The 22,687-nt window shown below is 44.6% G+C and overlaps 1 protein-coding gene across 3 annotated transcripts in view; it reads right to left on the bottom strand.

Annotated features, from left to right (window-relative positions):
* Positions 1–53: 53 nt before the first annotated feature.
* The window catches only part of ttbk2a (tau tubulin kinase 2a), a 36,200-nt gene continuing 13,566 nt past the window's right edge, over positions 54–22,687 (bottom strand). For 2 of the 3 annotated variants that reach the window (XM_036954606.1, XM_021573864.2), the window contains exons 4-14: positions 20,253–20,467; positions 18,560–18,664; positions 18,158–18,316; positions 17,810–17,935; positions 14,093–14,250; positions 13,672–13,882; positions 13,314–13,540; positions 11,270–11,882; positions 7,700–8,053; positions 5,721–6,748; positions 54–5,468 (exon numbers count right to left, since the gene is read on the bottom strand). In XM_036954606.1, coding sequence (XP_036810501.1) covers positions 4,970–5,468; positions 5,721–6,748; positions 7,700–8,053; positions 11,270–11,882; positions 13,314–13,540; positions 13,672–13,882; positions 14,093–14,250; positions 17,810–17,935; positions 18,158–18,316; positions 18,560–18,664; positions 20,253–20,467 — 3,695 coding nt within the window. In that variant the 3' untranslated portion in view covers positions 54–4,969. The remainder of the gene's footprint in view (positions 5,469–5,720; positions 6,749–7,699; positions 8,054–11,269; positions 11,883–13,313; positions 13,541–13,671; positions 13,883–14,092; positions 14,251–17,809; positions 17,936–18,157; positions 18,317–18,559; positions 18,665–20,252; positions 20,468–22,687) is intronic. The other variant, XM_036954607.1, reaches the window with a different exon arrangement.

Raw genomic sequence — 22,687 nt, 5'->3', positions numbered from 1 at the left:
AGTGCACTGTTGCAGACCACTTCTCAAATAAAATAAATAGGCAAACAGTTTAGGTGTTTTCTGCATGCTGAATGAGTATTTTATTTATAACCAGTTTATAAAAATAAAATACAAAATAATTGTAAACGAAAAAAAAAAACACTGTACAAGGCATTGATATGGTACAAATAATAAAATAAGCATACATAATTACAGTTATGTACAATGTCGATCCTCCTCTTGTTACATTCTTTCCTTGTGACTGTACATACATTTCAAAACCGTTACATTGCAACACAGGACTAAAACGTGAAGCATCTCAAGAAATATCTAAAACTGAAGTCACACAGGCAATGGGTCTCAACGATGAGCATCACTACCCAATACATCAATAAATCAATTTGTTGTTGTTGTTGTTTTTACATTTGGCCTTTTGGCCCAAAAACACAGTATCTGTGGCCATGAATGAGTACAATCAATGGACCACAGATACAGGTAGGCTATGACACGTGACACCTTCACAATCACACCACCATACAGTCAGTGGCAAATCATAATCTCAGTCCAAAAAGTAACATTATAAACTGGGTGCTTTGAGCCCTGAATGCAGATTGGCTGACAGCCATGGTATATCAGACTGTATACCACGTGCATGACAAAACATTTATTTTTACTGCTCTAATTACGTTGGTAACCGGTTTATAATAACAATAGAGCAACAGGGGGGGTTTGTGGTATATGGCCAATATACCACTACTAAGGGCTGTATCCAGGCACTCCGCATTGCGTAGTGCTTAAAAAGAACAGACCTTAGCCGTGGTATATTGTCCATATACCACACCCCCCAGGCCTTACTGCTTAAATATACCACTTTTTTGTGCAATAATAACAATAAAATGCAAATATTATGAATGGATTGATATTTTCCCAAAATCAGCAGCACTTTATTCCTTCAGCACTTTCCTTTTATTAAAGCCTTTAGTAAAGCAATAAGTTACGGTTAATCAAGATGACCTTTTAAATAAATACATTAAACTTTTTACAGGTATATAATAAACATTTTGAGCAACTACAGCTGAAGTCAGTTAGCTTATGGAAGTTCCGAATAACCTAGAATTGAAAAGATCACTCACTGCTTGGTGTGGTACTACTGTATATGTACTGTACATTCGTATCACAATCTCTGGATGTAAAAACAGAGCTTTATCATACACCTTAAAACACATTTCTGATTCCAGAATCCAGACACAGCTCAGTGGTCAAATGGCTATTGGCTACTGCCGGTGACTTCAAACATTCTGTCCAGTCAATGGACAACTTGATTGGATCAAATTGGCCAATAAGAGCAGAGGTGCCCACAGAAAGAAAAGCTAGATATCTGAAAGCCAAACACCAATACTCTGCCTCTAATCTGCTGGATAAATCATTTCCACAGATCTGTAAAGGCAGGCAAGACGGGACTGACAACACGCCTATCAAGGATGGAAAGGGACTCGGGAGAACCCTATACAGTCTATGGAAGAACCTGACAGTAGCTTGGTGGCTAAGCAGTGGAGTGATCCTCAGCACAGAGTAGACAAACAGACAGACAGTTCAGTCATCCCTTGCTTACACAGCCAAGGAAAGAGAAGAGACATGATTAAGGCGGCCGACTGACTGAACACTGTCTGTGTCTAGCCTTGGGATAAGTCATATCATAGCTGCTCTGTGAAACGGTTCCCACTAGATGGGCAGGCTGCAGAAAAACAAAATTTGCTTTTTGGTCTTAATTGAAGGTTAGGCATAAGGTCAGCACTGAGGTTAGGGTTAAGGTTAGGTTTAAAACCAGATTTTAAAAAGAGAACTTGTAGAAATAGGCTAGGGCTTATGACTTTGCAACTTGGCCAGATAGTGACGACGCTGTGAGACAGAGGGGTTTTTCAAGGTTGCCCACATGTTGCATAGATCATCAGATCATGAAGTAATTGATGGGGTTCCCGCTATGTTAAACACTACGCCCACATTTGTAGAGATCTACGTTGAATCAGATCTGTATCAGCTTGTCTGCAATGTAAGCAACCTGGAACGCCACCAGGCTGTATGCAGCCAAGTACCAAGACAATCTATCACATTGGACCAAGTAAAACAACTCACTTGACATCCAGTACTGTATATCATGACAGAGCAATGGAGTCCATCTCATAGAGCAGTGGTATAGTAGATACCTCCCACTGCATATTGGTTGTATAAGGTTTGGGTGGGAACCAGATTTTCATAGCGTCTTACCGTTTTTGATGCACAAAACAATTTAGGCAACAGAGATCTTGATCCAGGAGGGAGTTGAATGTCTCTGTTATAACCAAGAAGCTTGATCTTAACATCTTGCCACTTAGCTAGCAAGTTAGGAAACTAAATGCATAGCTGGAGCCCTGAGCTGGATATCATTTATTTGACACATTTTAGATTTCTTATAGCGATACTTAACTTATATTTATTATATAAGCAGTGGCGTAGCACGCACCCCCCCCCCCCCCCCCCCCCCCCCCCCAAAAAAAAAAACCCAAAACGTTTGTTTTTTAAACGGTATTAAAAATTATACCGTCGGTATTTCGCCAGCATCCTTTTTCAGGAGTATTACCGAATCAGTCAGTGCAGTAGTCCTAGGATTATGAGCGTTTGGAGAGCTAGAAAAGCAGATCAATGCTGTGGACCAGGTGGGACGATAAGAGTGAAGAGTGATCGAGATTGTGAGGAGAAATAGAAAACGAAACAAATTAAATATTCCAACCAAAATACATACGGTACTATCCAACAAGAAGAAGAATTCCCTTTCAGACATTCACAATGCATTATGGGAACTGGTATGCTGCTTACTTTACTGATTGGTTGATTGTTTGGTTTTTCTCTTTTCTTGGTAGGCAGCGCATGCAAGGAGTAATAGTGCTGGAAGCAGTGGTTAGTTATATTACAGTATCTTACAAGCAGAGGTGGTGGGGAGAGGTAGCCCGTGTTTCAGTCGGTTTCTGCTATCATTCCACTCCTTGCTACTCCTTTTCATTCCAATGTGGGGCAATAACACGGAGTACAAGGAGTGGAATGTCAGAACAAAACCGGTTCTGGATTTCAGGCTAGAGGGGGGGGGGGGGGTAGAAGAAAGGTCAGGTGAGGGAGGTTTTAAATGATAGTGTTCATTGAAATTGTGGTTGGTTCTCAAACAATACATGAACTCTGAGGTAATAGTGCACACAACATACAGTATGTCATTACAAAAGAAACAAAACATTCTCTTGCACATGTTTTTTTTTTTATCCTTTGGGAAGTTTGAAACACTGATTTGGTATACGATACATGATATTTATATGGTATAAATAGCATGACATTATTTGACATAAATATTGGACCTGTCATAACATTTAGACAAACAGGATATCGAAGTTTTAGTTTAAAACATTCCCTTTCTTTAATATCTTAAATAAAAATGTTCTTTCTTAAAATAATGTCTGAATAAATAAAATAAAACCATTCACTTTGCTTCCTTTTCCTTGTGGTGAATAATATAAAGTTACACTCACATGAAGAGGACTGTCTTTGAAGCTGGCACAATTTTTTGCAGGGGGTCATTTTGTAAAAATGAGAATCATAGCCTACTTTGTAGTGAAACCAGGAGCTGCCCAAAGTGCCAAGGCAAGGCACACATTAAGACAAGTGTTTATTATACAGTAATAATCATTATAACTTAGTGTTGCCTTGTATTCACTACTACTGTTATAAAGTTATCAGCAGGCTGTGTCCAAATTCTCCCCAAGTGTGCAGTTCCCTCCCATCCATGCATTTAAAATCGCTGGATTGGTGTAAGCATGGGCAAGGCTAGGGAGGGTTGCCATCATATTTCTTACACCATTACTTTTACGTCCAAGGCAGAAGGGTAAAGAATTAGGACGCAAAGTCAGACTCCTTTCTCAAGAGGAGCATATAAAGGGAATCAAGGCCCAGTTACTAGTATTCAATCGCACACTTACTTTGACATTTAGGTTCCCCCAATCAATCAATCAATCAACACAGTAGGCACAAGTAGGTGTGTGAGCTCACACACACACTATACGATTGTATTAAAGGAAGGATCGCTCAAAATGATCACTTCTTTCACTGATCGATCGATTGCTTTAGATGCCTTTGAAATAAAGGACCCTCGCTATACAGTACATCTGAAGTCAAAGACGGAGAGAGAGAGAGAGTGTAACTGGTGTGACAGGAGCGTCAAAATATAAATAAATAGGATCTGTAGATAGTGTACATTTCTCTCGAGGGCTTCATGGCCCTACATGTAGGCCTGCTATGCACTGCGCTCCCTAGGCCAGTACAGAGGAAACACAATAGAACAAGCCAATATAATAATGGTTAGTGATTAATACACAAGTGCTCATCCACTGAATTTCCACCATGAGCGTCCTAGGGTAATCTGAATGAAGTGTGTTCACTTTCACTGAGGAGATGAGGGAAGTAAGTACCCCAACATTTTACACACAGCATGACGCATCTGGATACTTTTTGCATGAAGTATGACCGCTTAAAGTGGGCTTATAAATGAGTGATTAAACGATGACACAATGGAAGGAATAAGAGGAGAAAGAGTGAAGGATTTACAAGTGAAAGAGATAGAGGACAGCGGGGTGTGGGGAGAAACTGAACGGGGAGGAGAGGGGGGGGGGGGGGGGCATTAAGTTCAGTATTCTCTGACAGAGGCCTCAGATCCTCATCATGATCGTCTGGTCTGTATGAACATCCCACCCTCTGCTGTGGCAACAACACTGACCTCCCAGGGCCTACTCGCAAAGCATCTCAGGATAGGAGTGCTGATCTAGGATAAGTTTAGTGATTTATTATTATTTACGTACTTCATGAATAAGATTACAATGACAGAGGGGACCTGCTCTTACCCTGAGACGCTTTAATAAATAGGCCCAGAGCTTCCTGTGGGCCAGGCTTGGACCAGAGCTGGAGCAGTGGGCCACTATCTGCTGCTCAGCTTGCTGGAGCACTTCCTCTCTCTTTCCTCGCGGCTGCAGACTTTCCCCCTGGGGGCGTGCTGGTGGAAGGGGCCGGTGCGGGCCTGGCGACTGCAGCAAGTCTCCTGGTGGTGAGGGTAGGAGCGCCGGGGAGGAGGGGGGGACCCGGAGAAGCTAGGAGGGGATCGGGACCGACCGAAACAAACCCCTCCTCCTCTCTCTCCCCCGCGGTGTTCGTGGCGGGAGGGGGAGGAGGAGACAGAGCGCTGTAGAGAGGAGGAGCTGCGTGGAGATGCGCTGGAGCTCCGGTGGTGATGGTGGTGGGGGGAGTTGGTCAGGCTACACATGCCCATCCGGGAGCCTCCGTGCTGAGCTGAGGAGCGGCCGTGGTGGGGGGAGCCGCGGACAGAACCACCACCATGACCATGGTGCATGAGCTGGGCCAGGCAGGTCAGGAGGTCTGAGTCGCTGGTGCTGCCCGCTCGAATTCGGTAACGCCTCAGCCTTGGGTGGAGGATGGAATATGGAGAATGGGTTTGTAACTTTAGATATACATTGTAAATTGAGATCATTAAGGCAAAATGAGAGTAATTCAGCTGAATGATAGTAGCCTCATCCCAGATCTGTTTGTGTCCAAACAGTAGCATGACAATGACCATAGGAGTTGGCAAGGCAGCACAAACAGATCTGGGACCAGGCTACTATGACAGATGGCATAGACAGGTAATAAAAACTAATAATGAAGAGTTATATTACCTGCCCTCCACTGCAGGGCGACTGGGTGGCTTGCCCGGGGGTGGGCGTGGTAGGTACTGTGCAGCTCGCTCCTGCTCTGTGGCCGGGTTAGGAAGGTTAACAGGGCGAGGGATCCTGCTCTTACGGGACAGGGGGCTGGAGGAGGAGGACAGGGAGGGGGCATCGTCCCCCTGGCGGTCGGAGCGTGACCCCAGGAATGACTCATCGGCCGTCTCAGAGCGGTCCGAGGCGGAGGACAGCTGTTCCCCGCGGGGGAGTGAGGCCATCATGGAGCCGCGGTGGGAGAGAGAGGGAGAGGCTGTGGGAGAGGGGGCTGGGTGGTGGCCTCCTCCCTGGTGGTGGTGGGCTTTCTTCTGAAGCAGCTTCTCCATGGCAGAGCCAGGAGTGGGGAGGAGGTCCAGCAGACTGGAGGGTTCCAGGACAGGGATACGGCTCAGCCTGCGGGAGGGGTTCCTACGGGGGGCGGAGGGCAGGGAGGAGGGGGTTAGTGCTGGGGCTGGGTCACTGGTCTCCACCCCATCTCCCCTATCTGGCCGGGGCTGGTCACTCTCATGGTCCTTCAGCTCTGGGAAGGCTCCACTGCTGCCATCCCCCTGGCCGTAAGCTGGGGGAGAGAGATGGCCGTTGACTAGCCCTAATACTGGGCTGTGGGGGGAGCGGGGGGAGCGTGGAGAATGAGAACGGGGAGAATTAGGAGAAACGGGAGAGCGAGGGGAGTGAGGAGAAGACATTCGGCTTGGCACAGGACTGTGGGCTTTGGTATGGGTCTGGGTGTTGGTGTCTCCTCCGTTGACCAGGGTATCTGCCAGGAGGTCATCCAGAGTGGTGGGACTGGCGGGCTGGCTGCCAGGCTGGGTAAAGGTATGGTTAGGGGTGGGCAGGCGCTCCTGGCCCTGGGAGGAGTGGATATCAGCGGTAGCAGTATTATCCTGCGGCTGCTTGGCCTCAGCTGCGGCTTCACCTCGTCTCTCCAGCAGGAGGCAATGTGGAGCACTGTCTGAGCCTGACTGGGACCGCTGAGCTGTCAACTACAGATAGAGATGGGGAGAGGGAGAAAGACAGACGGAGAGAGACAGAGAGAGAGAGAAATAGAGTCAAATGGCAACATTGTAAGAGATCATGTGAAAAGATTTAATTAAGATCAAGGAAATGTCAGTTAAGTTGTTAGTCAGTATCAAACCAGCAACAAGACAGATCTGGGTCAAATAGTATAGATAATGTATTTTATTTAACTTGGAGTTTTGGGACTATTCCATTGTACCTGGAAAGCTAAACTAAGTACCCCTCAAGTATTTGACACATGTATTTGACCCAGGTCTGCAATAAGAACAAAAACATTTACACAACCATGCATGGGACTACAAATGAGAGAAAGAGAGGGTCAGGTTGAGTTTTTAGAAAAGAAAGAGCGAACAGGAGAAGAGGAAAGGACAAAAGACAGAGACAATCACCAAAACAAAAGTTACTGTCACGTAACCTGTTGTCATGGCTCCACATTCTAAACACACACATACTCCAATCAGAAAGCTCCCTGAGCAAGGTTGGACTCAATTCAGTCAATTCAGGAAGTAAACTGACATTCAAATTCCAATGTTCAACATCGCTTTTCAATCAAGAAAAGTGGAAGTGCAATTTCCGTTTACATTCTGAATTGAAAAGGAATTGAAATAGAATTGACCGAATTCCTTCCCTTGACACGAGGACACATTGATCTGAGCGTGCTCAGTCTGCATCACAATGATCTGCTGTTCCCTGGAGAGAGCAGCCTGCCTGATGACAACACAACAACACAACAGCCAAACAAACGCACTAGCAGCAAAAGGAAACAAAAAAGAAGCAGAACAACCAAACAAAACTTGTAAAAAAGGACAGGAAGAAACTAATAGCTGAGGGAGGAAGGTAGGCGGTGTGTTATGGTTAAGATAGAGACGACTGATTGGTTAGTGGCCTCAGGGCGGAGTGGGCGGCAAGATCATCACCTGCTGAAGTTGGGCACGTGTGATGCGTATAACGGAAGGGAACCTGCTGTTGGCGGCACCCGCCGGGATCGCGGGCAGTTTCCTGCGCCCGGTGGGCGATTGGTTACGGGCGGAACCGGGGTGAGGTGGTGGAGGTAGGGAGGCGTGGCAGGAGGAACAGGAGGTGGGACGGAGGAGGTGCTGTTGGTGGTTGGCTGAATAGCTGTGCCTCATTCCAGGAGGGTCCCTTTGGTGCAGGGGGTCCGACAGGGTGGTGAGGAGGGTCTGGGTGTGCGGGCTGGGGGAACGCAGGAACAGAGGACTGGACGTCCTGGCCAAAACCTCCTCGGGCAGGGAAGGAGGAGAGGTGGGGAGCTAAGAGTACGGGAGGAGGTGGGAGAGGGAAGGAGGGAGGGACAGAGGATGGGAGAGGAGAGGAGAGGAGAGGAGGAGAGGAAGTGTGGAGTGAGAGGTGATGAGAGGGAGGGTGAAAAGAGAGGGAAGGTGGTGAAAGAGGAGAGATGGTTTGAACAGGTAGAGTGCGGGGAGAGAAATAGGAAGAGTTGAAGGTGTGGAGAGAGGGTAGTGTGGGGGAAATGGGCGGATTGGCATGGGGGTGGGGGTGAGAAAGGAGGAGTATAGCATATATTTAAAACTTTGAGGGAGTGGACGGCGAGGTGGGAGGAATCCTGAGATCTAAAACGTCTCCTTAGAGGAATCGCATGAGTCAGTGTACAATCTATTACTTCATATAGCACCGTTTGTGAAAGGGTCAACCCAGGACAAGAATTCAAGAGTAGAAAAATCAACATAGCAAATGAAAGTTGTAAATAAAGAGCAAATAATGATATCAAATGCAAATCAAAGTGCCCTTTCAAGCAACAGCCACTCTCAAACAAAACCATTGTCTGAGGAGTATCTGTAGTTTTACCAAGCTCACACAAGAAAAGAAACAAGCTCACATGACATTAGTGATCACAATCACATTTCACTTCAATCCACAGCAAGATGCTACTGTTGACCCAGATGAATGAAGCATCCTACCGTGTCTAGTTCTGTGTAAGGTGTATTACACTTTCAGTAAACATTGCATGATATGTCTTTACCTGTGTGAGGTATTTAATAGTGACGTGTATTACAGTTAAGCATGTAATATAATAGTGAAGTGTGTTACAGCGAGATATGTAATAGTAAAGTGTGTTACAGTGAGGTGCGTAATATAATAGTGAAGTGAGCTAATGAGGTATGTAATATAATAGTGAAGTGTGTTACAGTGAGGTATGTAATAGTGATGTGTGTTACAGTGAGGTAGGTAATATAATAGTGATGTGTGTTACAGTGAGGTATGTAATATAATAGTGATGTGTGTTACAGTGAGGTATGTAATATAATAGTGATGTGTGTTACAGTGAGGTAGGTAATATATTAGTGAAGTCTGTTACAGTGAGGTATGTAATATAATTGTGAAGTGTGTTACAGTGAGGTATGTAATATAATTGTGAAGTGTGTTACAGTGAGGTATGTAATATAATAGTGATGTGTGTTACAGTGAGGTAGGTAATATAATAGTGATGTGTGTTACAGTGAGGTATGTAATAGTGATGTGTGTTACAGTGAGGTATGTAATATAATAGTGAAGTCTGTTACAGTGAGGTATGTAATATAATTGTGAAGTGTGTTACAGTGAGGTATGTAATATAATTGTGAAGTGTGTTACAGTGAGGTATGTAATATAAAAGTGAAGTGTGTTATAGTGAGATATGTAATAGTAATGTGTATTACAGTGAGGTATGTAATATAATAGTGAAGTGTGTTACAGTGAGGTACGTAATATACTAGTGAAGTGTATTACAGTGAGGTATGTAGTAGTGATGTGTGTTACAGTGAGGTATGTAATATAATTGTGAAGTGTGTTACAGTGAGGTAGGTAATATAAAAGTGAAGTGTGTTATAGTGAGATATGTAATAGTAATGTGTATTACAGTGAGGTATGTAATATAATAGTGAAGTGTGTTACAGTGAAGTATGTAATAGTGATGTGTGTTACAGTGAGGTATGTAATATAATAGTGATGTGTGTTACAGTGAGGTATGTAATAGTGATGTGTGTTACAGTGAGGTATGTAATATACTAGTGAAGTGTATTACAGTGAGGTATGTAGTAGTGATGTGTGTTACAGTGAGGTATGTAATATAATTGTGAAGTGTGTTACAGTGAGGTAGGTAATATAAAAGTGAAGTGTGTTATAGTGAGATATGTAATAGTAATGTGTATTACAGTGAGGTATGTAATATAATAGTGAAGTGTGTTACAGTGAAGTATGTAATAGTGATGTGTGTTACAGTGAGGTAGGTAATATAATAGTGATGTGTGTTACAGTGAGGTATGTAATAGTGATGTGTGTTACAGTGAGGTATGTAATATAATAGTGATGTGTGTTACAGTGAGGTAGGTAATATAATAGTGAAGTCTGTTACAGTGAGGTATGTAATATAATTGTGAAGTGTGTTACAGTGAGGTATGTAATATAATTGTGAAGTGTGTTACAGTGAGGTATGTAATATAAAAGTGAAGTGTGTTATAGTGAGATATGTAATAGTAATGTGTATTACAGTGAGGTATGTAATATAATAGTGAAGTGTGTTACAGTGAGGTACGTAATATACTAGTGAAGTGTATTACAGTGAGGTATGTAGTAGTGATGTGTGTTACAGTGAGGTATGTAATATAATTGTGAAGTGTGTTACAGTGAGGTAGGTAATATAAAAGTGAAGTGTGTTATAGTGAGATATGTAATAGTAATGTGTATTACAGTGAGGTATGTAATATACTAGTGAAGTGTGTTACAGTGAAGTATGTAATATAATAGTGAAGTGTGTTACAGTGAGGTATGTAATATAATTGTGAAGTGTGTTACAGTGAGGTATGTAATATAACAGTGGAGTGTTACAGTGGGGTACGTAATATAATAGTGAAGTGAATTACAGCGAGGTATGTAATATTAAAGTGTGTTACAGTGAGGTATGTAATATAATAGTGAAGTGTGTTACAGTGAAGTATGTAATAGTGATGTGTGTTACAGTGAGATAGGTAATATAATAGTGAAGTGTGTTACAGTGAGGTAGATAATGTAATAGTGAAGTGTGTTACAGTGAGGTATGTAATATAATAGTGAAGTGTGTTACAGTGAGGTATGTAATATAATTGTGAAATGTGTTACAGTGAGGTATGTAATAGTGAAGTGTGTTACAGTGAGGTACGTAATATAATAGTGGAGTGTGTTACAGTGAGGTATGTAATAGTGGAGTGTGTTACAGTGAGGTATGTAATAGTGAAGTGTGTTACAGTGAGGTATGTAATATAATAGCGGAGTGTGTTACAGTGAGGTATGTAATAGACTTGTGAAGTGTTTTACAGTGAGGTATGTAATATAATTGTGAAGTGTGCTACAGTAAGGTATGTAATATAATAGTGAAGTGTGTTACAGTGAGGTGTGTAATATAATAGTGAAGTGTGTTACAGTGAGGTATGTAATAAAATAGCGGAGTGTGTTACAGTGAACTGTGTAATACTAGTCCACGAGGTCCTTACCTGTGTGAGTACTCCCTCAGCCAGGCCCTCAGCAGGGCTAGTCGGGGTGATGGGGGGCACGCTTCCCGGGTGTCCCACACTCAGCTCCAGCCTGTCCACTCTAGGGGGTCCTGTCCTGGACCCTGGTGACCCCTGGAGGTTCCCATTCCTGTCCCCATGGACCTGACCAGGACTTGGGCTCCCCCTTGACCCCTGGCCTGCCCCCAGGGGTACCTCCAGCACCTCCAGGTCCTCTTCTTCCTCCTCAGAGGGGCTGGTCGTAGCCTTCGCCCCAGTTCCAGTCCCTGGGGACTCGCTGGGCCTCTCCACCATCACCCACTCCCTGGAGTCCACCTCACCCCTGCCGGAGCTCAGGTTGAGGGCCACAAAGCCTCCGCTGCTGGGTGCCCCCTCGCCTTGCTCCAGGGAGCCAGGGGAGTGAGGGGAGACAGGTTTGGGTGAGCTACCATTGGTGCCACCACCAGATATGAACTCCTCGTCGTAGTGCCAGACTCGGTCAGAACCACCAGCTCGACCTAGAGCTGTGGCACCAACAGCAGGTACAGACACACCCTGGCCCACCTCAGACCCCTTCTCCTGCTGCTGCTGCCCACAACCCTGCTGCTTCACTGAGCTGGAGAGAGAGAAAGACATTAACATGTTAGTCATTTGGCAGGTGTTCTTATGCAGAGCGACTTACAGTCAGGGCATTCAGAGAAGACAGGACAGGAGTAGGGCTGTTGTGGTGACTGTATTACCTCCACACCTGCAGTCATGACCGCAGTCAAATTCCACGTGACCGTTTGAGTCACGGTAATCTCCTATGCGCTTTGACATGAATGGCACTGATGCGTTGGAAGTACCCAACTCTCTAACGATCATCAGGTCACTAATGGTCTGGTACTCAGGTCTCTGTTGTCCCTCTAACCACTCTGACATCAATGCAAATACAATTGAAAATCACAAACACTTATCATCTAGGGCCTCCCGAGTGGCGCAGTGGTCTAGCAGTGCTAGCTGTGCCACTAGAGATTCTGGGTTCGAGTCCAGGTTCTGGGGCGGCGCAGAAGTGGTCCAGTGTCGTCCGGATTAGGGGAGGGTTTGGCCGGCAGGGATGTCCTTGTCCCATCGCGACACATTGGTGCGGCTGGTTTCCGGGTTAAGTGGGCACTGTGTCAAGAAGCAGTGCGGCTCGGTTGGGTTGTGTTTCAGAGGACGCACAGCTCTCTCCCACGTCCGTACGGGAGTTACAGCAATGAGACAAGACTGTAACTACCAATTGGATACAGTGAAATGGACGCTTACTAAAGTGGTGATTCATTCTCAGCATTTAAGAAGTTGCAAGTCCATTGCATTTTAGAGTTTATACTCAATCCCCCCCAACAAGCCTGAATTAAAATAACAATTGTGCTGTTATGCAATAGCCTAATATACAAAATTCAACAAAACTCTAGTAATCACCTTTGAGCGTGGACTGTGTTATTATGCATACTGGATGGCCTGGTTACCTTATGCTACGCTCCAAATGTTCTATCCATGAGTCTGGGAGAGAATGTATAGGCCAAGTCGATGATGTTGGTTCACGGATTGCACAGGGTGGCTTACAGAGTAGTTTGTCTATAGTGAATTTGTTCATTCCTTTCCCAAGCGCGTAAAGAGAGAGGGGCTGTCAACAGCTTAATAAAATATATTTAGTTGGGAAAACATTTCTGTCGATGTTCCCAAACAGATTTCACTTAGTTTCCCAAAATGAATCACTAGATAGCTGCAGGAACTGGGTTAGAGAGCCCATGGCATACAGAGTTTAGGTAGAATATCACCTGTCACGCAGTGAGAGGCTGCTCCTCAAACGGGTTGACGTGTGAAGTGAAATAAGTGTTCTTATAAGCCCAGAGATTTCTACATGCAATCCTGTGTGAAAGCAGAGTACTGATGGTTGCTACTAGAAAGAGGAGGATCCCAGCTTTCTAGTGCTAATTTATTTATTTCTCAGCTAAGTCCCATTCCTGGTTGTAAGTAATAGTGTAGAAGCATAGAGATACAGGGGGTTAGTAAGGGTACTGACCATGCCTCCAGGAAGCGTTCAGGGCTGGGCTTGGCCTCTAGGGTCAACCTCCTGTCCAGCTCAAAGCTGTGGATGTTACGAAGCTTCCTGAGCAGAGGACCACCACCGTCCTGCCCGGAGGCCCCCACCATCTCAGAGTGTACCCGGACAGGAGAGCCCAGACTGGGGTTGGCGTGTGGGCTCTGGAGACCCCCCTGGTTGTTGCTGTGCTCCTCCTCTGTGGCTGCCTGGTGGGGATGGAACCAGGGGATGGAGTGGTAAAGGATATGGGTGTGTGTATACATGTGTGCTGGTGTGTATGTGTGTGTGGGTGTGTTCACGTGTGTGTGTTCACGTGTGTGTGTGTGTGTGTGTTTACCTTCCAGACAGCTGTCTTGATGCGGTTGCGGTCATGGTCCAGCATCTCCCAGACGTCAGCTTCCTGGTTGGCCCGGGGCATGCTGGGGGATCCAGGGAGGCGTTCTGGAGGAGGGTTGTTCTCCCCATTGTCACTGAGCTGCTCGTCCTGCAGCACGTCATCCGTGTTCTCCCTCGCCAGGTCCCCAGGGACCAGGGACGCATTCGCCATTCTGGAATCATAGAGTAGAGGTTACTATGGTGTCACTAACTGACAGCAACTGGAAGATTCATCCATTCATTCAACAGGTAGATTCATTCATTCATTCTGTAAAGAAGTGATAGTTGTTTTTAAAACCAGTGTGCGATTGTGAAAGAAACAAGAAACCCCTAAACCCTCAGTGGACTTTCAAACAGCTAGTCCATGATTCCCAGTCTCTTACCCCATGTGTGCAGGTGTGAGGCGTGTGTGGTGCTGTGGTGTGGTGGCTGTGGCGTTGATGCTCAGAGTGCCATCAGACCCAGTCCTCTCCCAGTCATACGGGTCATTCTCCACCACGTTGTAGGTCTTCATACTGTTGTCAAACACTGACATCAGCAGCTACAACACAACAGGAAGTCACATGATGTAATATCCTGAGATACCTAAGGACTTGTACGACATCACAGACTGACTGGCTGACTGATACTTAGTACTCCAAGAGGGATCAGACATTCAGACACTCATTGCTATGACATTTTGAAGACAATCCAAGATTATGTAGACAATCAGTCATTCTGCAAAAAGACACTGAGTATACCAAACATAAGGCACAACTTCCTAATATTGAGTTGCGCACCCCACAGGGATACTGGTCCATGTTGACTCCAATGCTTCCCAGAGCTGTGTCAAGTTGGCTGGATGCCATTTGAGTGGTGGACCATTTCTGATACACACAGGAAACTGTTGAGTGTGAAAAACCCAGGAGCATTGCAGTTCTTGACATAAACTGGTGCGCCTGGCACCTACTACCATATCCTGTTCAAAGGCACTTCCATTTTTTACATACACAATCCATCTCTCAATTGTCTCAAGGCTTAAAAATCCTTCTTTATTCTGTCTTTATTCTGTAGACAACAATTGACTGTGAATAGGGCTGGGTGGCCATTTGATTAGTTGTTCAGCAGTCTTATGGCTTGGGGGTAGAAGCTGTTAAGAAGCTTTTTGGTCCTATACTTGGTGCTCCGGTACCGTTTGCTGTGTGGTAGCAAAGAGAACAGTCTATGACGGCTGACTGGAGTCTGGGCATTCCTCTGACACCGCCTAGTATATATGTCCTGGATGTCAGGAAGCTTGGCCCCAGTGATGTACGGGCTGAACCCACTTCCCTCTGTAGTGCCATTAGGGTCAGATGCCGAGCAGTTTCTATACCAGGCAGTGATGTAACCGGTCAAGATGCTCTCGATGGTTCAGCTGTAGAACTTTGAGGATCTGGGGACCCATGACAAATCTTTTCAGTCACTTGAGGGGAGGGGAAAGGTGTTGTCATGCCCTCTCCACAACTGTCTTGGTGTGTTTGGACCGTTATAGTTTGTTGGTGATGTGGACACCAAGGAACTTGAAACTCTCGACCCGCTCCACTTCAGGGAGGTGTTTAGTCCCAGGTCCTTAGCTTTGTGGGTACTATGGTGTTGAACGCTGAGCTGTAGTCAATGAAAAGCATTCTCAAATAGGTGTTCCTTTTGTCCAGGTGGGAAAGGGCAGTGTGGAGTGCAGAAGAGATTGCATCATCTGTGGAGCTGTTGTGGCAGTATGCGAATTGGAGTGGGTCTAGGGTTTCTGGCATGATGGTGTTGATGTGAGCCATGACCAGCCTTTCTAAGCACTTCATGGCTACCGACATGAGTGCTACGGGGCGGTAATCATTTAGGCAGGTTACCTTCGCTTCCTTGGGCACAGGGACTATGGTGGTCTGTTTGAAACATAGATAGGTATTACAGACTCGGCCAGGGAGACATTGAAAATGTCAGTGAAGACACTTGCCAGTTTGTCCGCGCATGCTTTGAGTACATGTCCTGGTAATCCTTCTGGCCCCGCGGCTTTGCGAATGTTGACCTGTTTAAAGGTCTTGCTCACATCGGCTATGGAGAGAATGATCACACAGTCGTCCGGAACAGCTGGTGTTCTCATGCATGCTTCAGTGTTGAAGCCTACACCTTCACAATAAATCCATTATTTATTTTAAACAGGTCTAAAGAAGCGTGATATGAAGAAAATGTGGTCTATTTCAGAAGAAAAGAATAGCATACTATGAGTTGTCCTTATGTTAGGTCCTTCTCTGGCTTTGTCAAATGCTTTGCTTAGAATTCCGTAGCATTATTTTATAGTTTGAAGAATACAATTTAAAAAAGCTGAATAAAATAGAAAGGATATTTTCTCCAAATTATTTGAGGGAGTGCGCACATGTGGCTATTCTGTATTGAACGGTTAACAAATAAATTGGTACTCCTATACGCTTAATTTAGAGTTAATGTAACTTTAGGTGTTCTGCAAACTTTGAGCTATATGTTTAGATCTTTAATACATTGTAAGGCTGCATGATGAGACTCTAATGATGATTTGAAAAAAGTTGCTTGAAAGGCATGAGCTCTCAGTCACTCATTCCCAATTTGACAAGCACTTGATAATGCCTAGAATTTCACGGTGGCGTCCCCTTTGTGTGGAGGTAATGCACCCTAAAAAAATCCATGCCTTTTGCGGCCAGAGGCCATTGTACTCTTCTCGCTGAGTGCTGCGCGCTCCATCATGTGATTGGGTCTTTCTCACAGGCTACAAGTGAAGACAGACAAATCGGGGACGTAACTGCTCGCCTCCTTATCCAATTCCGAGGTGCATATTGAAGATATTGGAAGAACTGTCCACGTTTACCTTTCATCTGCCAACAAGATGAGTAGGCCTAAAGAACAGCAAAAATACTTGCCTATGTCAATCTACTATCTCCCATAGTACAAAAGGGCGACCTATTCTATTCTGTGCAATAAATAAATATTCCAAACATAGTCTGGGACTGCTGTGGGATGCGATAGATCCCAAATGAATATAACCACTAGCATAAAAAAAAGCTTTTTTTACGCAATGTGGCTGACGCAACAGATCAGAACGTTTAACTTAAAATGTTGATCAACTATTAGGCTATTTCTTCACATTATAAGCGCAGCAAATGCGCACACGGTAGTAGGCTATAAGCGCGAATGTTGCATGAGCGGAAAACACCATTATCAAAAGTGACCGCAAATGCGATTATGAATGTAATGCTTTTATTATGAAGGTGCATTTTTATGGTGAAAATGATCTTCCCCAAACTTGAAACTCACGCGCCGCTTATGTATTGCAGGCTCGATCCACTTTAGTTGTGGTACAAACCTTATTAAAACATGTAGGTCAACGGGCTAGGCTACATGAGGTGTGCGATAATATATGTGTGACATTTGTTTTGATTTAGAATGGACCATTATCGTGTACCTGTCTCGAAACAGGGACAGTGGGAAAAAATACACATCATCTATCCACTTGAATAGTGAATGGAGGACAGTTTTCCCCATGGTTGATTTTCATGCCAGTCAGGAAGGCTATACTCCTGTTGTAAAGAGAAGCAGTGTGCTTAATATTAGGAAAGTAAAAAAAAAAAAGTAAAAAAAATACAGTAGGCCTAGCCTATAGAAAACGTATCCTCCTCCTAAGTAGAAGCCATCACTCTGTTATCTCACACAACTGCATAGCCTATTGAAATGTTGCGCTACATCAGCTCATGAAGTGTTTGATTCAATTTTCAAAGACATTTGCATTGATGTCAGAGTGATTAGAGGGACAATAGAGTGCCACAGTTACCACGTTTGGTAGGCTACTAACAATCACCAGCAGCATCAGAGCTTGGAGAAGCCTAATTACCGTGACTAAACGGTCACGTGAAATTTGACTGCCTTCACGACTCGTGACCACCAGCGCGGCGGTAATACGGTCACCGCAACAGCCCTAACTGTGACTTCCTGTATATTGACACACATGGAACTAACACAGTGCTTAGTTGTAAACAGTTAAAAGATACAGGTACTGTATACACACACATGCAGTAGGCTCAGGGAGAGAGATATGTCATGTTACCACCCGCCCACACAGTTACCTGATAGTCTGGTTTGGTGAAGTAGTCCAGGTTAGAGATGTGATCCAGGAAGACAGTGAACTCAGCAGGCAGGTGTTTCAGCATGAGCCTGTGGTCATAGGTGTCCTTCAGCTTCCCTACATGCTCCTGGGGAGGGTTCACACATGTTACAGTGGAACTATTTTTTATCTATGCACACAGGAGAACGAGTACATTCCTATGCAGTGACGTCAGAGCTGTGACATAAGTTAGTGTTTAGCTAAAGGTAATGTTGCCACTACGAGTCGTGTACGTCTGTAGCCTGACTATTGTTTCAGAGACTGCTGATTGGTTGGTGTACATGATGGAATGTTCAAGCTAGATGCTTACCTTGTCTTTGATCTTTCTCCATGGCAACTGGCCAACCATGAACTCCACCAGCATGTAGAAGAGAGACCACAGGTCGTCATGCCGACCCATCTCCTTGTTCTTGTGTGCATTGACGGACGCGTAGCGGACTGTACCTCTGAACCCTGCTACTGGTCGTGGCTGGGGGAGAAAGAGAGACTTCACAAGCTGCTGGACGACTAACACAGTAGGAATCTTACATGACAAACAAACAGACACAGCCAGTTTCCCGGACATAGATAGAAACCTAGTCCTGGACTAAAGAAGCTATTTCAATTGAGATTCTCCATTAAACATGCTTTTTAGTCTAGCACTAGGCTTAATCTGTGTCCGGAAAAACCGCCCCCCCAGTGTTTAACCACACTCAACAGCACAGACGCTTACCGGTCGGACCTCTTGGCAGGAGTTAGTAAACTGGCGAGCTAGACCAAAGTCCAGCATGTAGCAGGTCCTACAGGTACTGGGGAAACGGCCCATGGCAAAGTTGGACTAGGAGAGAGATGGGGAAAGAAGAAGAAGAAGAAGAAGAAAGAGAAAGAGAGAGAGAAAGAGAGAGAGAGAGAGAGAGAGAGAGAGGATTTAAATAACAACTATCAGTCTGATTCTCTTCACCAACACAGATATACATCTCTTTTTTCCAAAAAGTCATACCCGCTCATAGGGCTGTGGCGGTCATGACATTTTGGCAGCCGGTTATTGCCATGCAAAAGTCTGCCGGTCTCATGGTAACGGACCATTAATTAACATGAACATGTTTAGCATCTCCAGGCCTCCACACATACAAGCCGCATATAAGCCACTGATGCAGACCGTCCGGAAAAATCTACATTTAAAAAAAGCATATTAAATCATTTGAAAATACAACATCACAATAACTATTTTAGGCAGGTCTAAAGAAAGATTATATAAAGAATATGTATTTTTAGAAGAACAGTATATGATTTGGCCTACTGTATGTTATCTGGCTATGCTCCATGCCATAGGCTGTATGCTTGTTCATTTAGCAGACTAGATATTTGTACAAGTCCTGTGCCATTATTTTATATTTGTAACGATGTACGCTGAGAGTCGGGAAGCAAGTTCAGGGAGTGAAAACATTTAATAAATAAATGAACAAAACAAGAAACACGAACAGCACACCGACATGAAACAGGAACAATGACGACTGGGGAAGAAACCAAAGAGAGTGATATAAAGGGCAGGTGATCAAGGAGGTGATGGAGTCCAGGTGAGTGTCATTATGTGCGTACCGCTGGTGACAGGTGTGCGCCCTAACGAGCAGCCTGGTGACCTAAAGGCCAGAGAGGGAGCGCGTGACAATATTATATGATTGTATAGTAACAAGAATAGAATTGAACTTAGCTGAATAAAATAGAAAGGATATTTTTCCCATTCCGGAGCGAGAGTGCACATATGAAGTGGCTATGTTGAGCATAAAAGCTATCATTTGAAACAGGTCCTATAAATGATGTAGCAACGAAATCTTAAATCAGTATTTTTTGTATGTTTTTCTGACATGTGTAATATGCGGTAGGCTATGCATTGTATAACAGCACAATCATTATTTACATTTTTTAACGGGCTTGGGATCATATATACAGTATGCCTATGCATATTGCGTACGCATAAGCTCTAATATGCATATGAGTGTTCTAAATGAATCATCACCTTAGAAAGCGTTGTCCATTTCCTTGCGTTGGGCTTTAACACAACATCCACAACGACCACGTTTTCCACTCAGTTTCAACCTGTTGTTGAACTTCTTTCTTCAAAGTGATCAATCACAGTGAGGTAAGTTTTAAAAGCACATACTGTTTTGATGATTAGTGTTTGATGTGATTTTCAATTGTATTTGCATTGATGTCAGAGTGGTTAGAGGGACAACAGGGACCTGAGTACCAGGCCATTAGTGATAAGTGCATAAGTGATTAGTGCATAAGAGGAGATTACCGTGACTCAACAGTCACCTAGGATTTTACTGCGGTCATGACTGCCGGTGTGGCGGGTAAAACGGTCACCGCAACAGCCCTAACCCCACCCCCCCCCACACACACACACACCTCTGACCCCGTCTCACCGGTTTGATGTCTCGGTGCAGGAAGCCAACAGAGTGGATGCTCTCTATAGCTTCTAGTATCTGTCGTCCCAGTCTCAGGGTGGTGCTGATTGTAAAGGTGCCCCGCGTCATACTCCGCCGCAGGTCGGCCAGGTTACGACCCTGAAGCTCCATCACCACGTAGTTGAAGCGATCATTGCGGCCGCACCCAACAAAGCGACACACGTGGTCTTTACCTGGGGGAGAATGGAATACAATTCAAATTGAATAGAATAGATTTGATAAAACGATCAAGCATTATCTAATCTAACCATCATCTAACCTCAATCTGATACAGCATGTGTATACAGTGGGGCAAAAAAGTATTTAGTCAGACACCAATTGGGCAAGTTCTCCCACTTAAAAAGATGAGAGAGGCCTGTAATTTTCATCATAGGTACACTTCAACTATGACAGACAAAATGAGGGAAAAAAATACAGAAAATCACATTGTAGGATTTTTAATGAATTTATTTGCAAATTATGGTGGAAAATAAGTATTTGATCAATAACAAAAGTTTATCTCAATACTTTGTTATATACCCTTTGTTGGCAATGACAGAGGTCAAACGTTTTCTGTAAGTCTTCACAAGGTTTTCACACACTGTTGCTGGTATTTTGTCTCATTCCTCCATGCAGATCTCCTCTAGAGCAGTGATGTTTTGGGGCTGTTGCTGGGCAACACAGACTTTCAACTCCCTCCAAAGACTTCTATGGGGTTGAGATCTGGAGACTGGCTAGGCCACTCCAGGACCTTGAAATGCTTCTTACGAAGCCACTCCTTCGTTGCCCGGGTGGTGTGTTTGGGATCATTGTCATGCTGAAAGACCCAGCCACGTTTCATCTTCAATGCCCTTGCAGATGGAAGGAGGTTTTCACTCAAAATCTCACGATACATGGCCCCATTCATTCTTTCATTTACACGGATCAGTCGTCCGTGTCCACTGGTCCCTTTGCAGAAAAACAGCCCCAAAGCATGATGTTTCCACCCCCATGCTTCACAGTAGGTATGGTGTTCTTTGGATGCAACTCAGCATTCTTTGTCCTCCAAACACGACGAGTTGAGTTTTTACCAAAAAGTTAAATTTTGGTTTCATCTGACAATATGACATTCTCCCAATCTTCTTCTGGATCATCCAAATGCTCTCTAGCAAACTTCAGACGGGCCTGGACATGTACTGGCTTAAACAGGGGGACACGTCTGGCACTGCAGTCCCTGGCGGCGTAGTGTGTTACTGGTGGTAGGCTTTGTTACTTTGATCCCAGCTCTCTGCAGGTCATTTACTAGGTCCCCCGTGTGGTTCTGGGATTTTTGCTTACCGTTCTTGTGATCATTTTGACCCCACGGGGTAAGATCCTGCGTGGAGCCCCAGATCGAGGGAGATTATCAGTGGTCTTGTATGTCTTCCATTTCCTAATAATTGCTCCCACAGTTGATTTCTTCAAACCAAGCTGCTTACCTATTGCAGATTCAGTCTTCCCAGCTTGGTGCAGGTCTACAATCTTGTTTCTGGTGTCCTTTGACAGCTCTTTGGTCTTGGCCATAGTGGAGTTTGGAGTGTGACTGTTTGAGGTTGTGGACAGGTGTCTTTTATACTGATAGCAAGTTCAAACATGTGCCACTAATACAGGTAACAAGTGGAGGACAGAGGAGCCTCTTAAAGAAGAAGTTACAGGTCTGTGAGAACCAGAAATCTTGCTTGTTTGTAGGTGACCAAATACTTATTTTCCACCATAATTTGCAAATAAACTCATTAAAAATCCTACAATGTGATTTTCTGGATTTTTTTTCTCATTTTGTCTGTCAACACTGTCTAGTACACTGTTGAAATGTACCTATGATGAAAATTACAGGCCTCTCTCATCTTTTTAAGTGGGAGAACTTGCACAATTGGTGACTGACTAAATACTTTTTTGCCCCACTGTATTTCTACTGGCCATCCAATGTGCTCCACTGCCCCCCCCCCCCCCCCCCAACCAGCCCACAACTCGCCTCTGACAGCTTGCCCGTGGCCCATGCTGATTTATGGTGTGTGTGTGTGTGTGCACGTCTCAGGGGACTCTGCCGCACAGCCCGACTCCGGCCACACCCTTCAGCACAGGGAGAGACCCCACTCTTACTCTCCCGTACACTCAATCTTTCACTACATTCTCGACCACATCTTCCCTCTCTCTCTCTCGTCCTTTTCCTCCTCCCATTCCCGGCATCATTATATTTGACGGCGTACAAATGCTCGAGAAGTGTGAGAAGGCCTACCATACATGTTTTTTCTCCCATAAAATAATCTACAAAGGCTTCCTTTAAGCCTTTCAGTCAATGTCTGTTGAGAAAAAGAGGCTCGAGGAAACATGTTGGGGGATGGGAGAACGGGAAGAGTTGAGCACGTTTCAAGTTACATCCTCTTTCCCTCAGGACG

This window comes from Oncorhynchus mykiss, chromosome 19 (assembly GCF_013265735.2).
Source record: "Oncorhynchus mykiss isolate Arlee chromosome 19, USDA_OmykA_1.1, whole genome shotgun sequence".
Classification (NCBI taxonomy): domain Eukaryota; kingdom Metazoa; phylum Chordata; class Actinopteri; order Salmoniformes; family Salmonidae; genus Oncorhynchus; species Oncorhynchus mykiss.
This window is presented reverse-complemented; position numbering and strand designations above follow the sequence as displayed.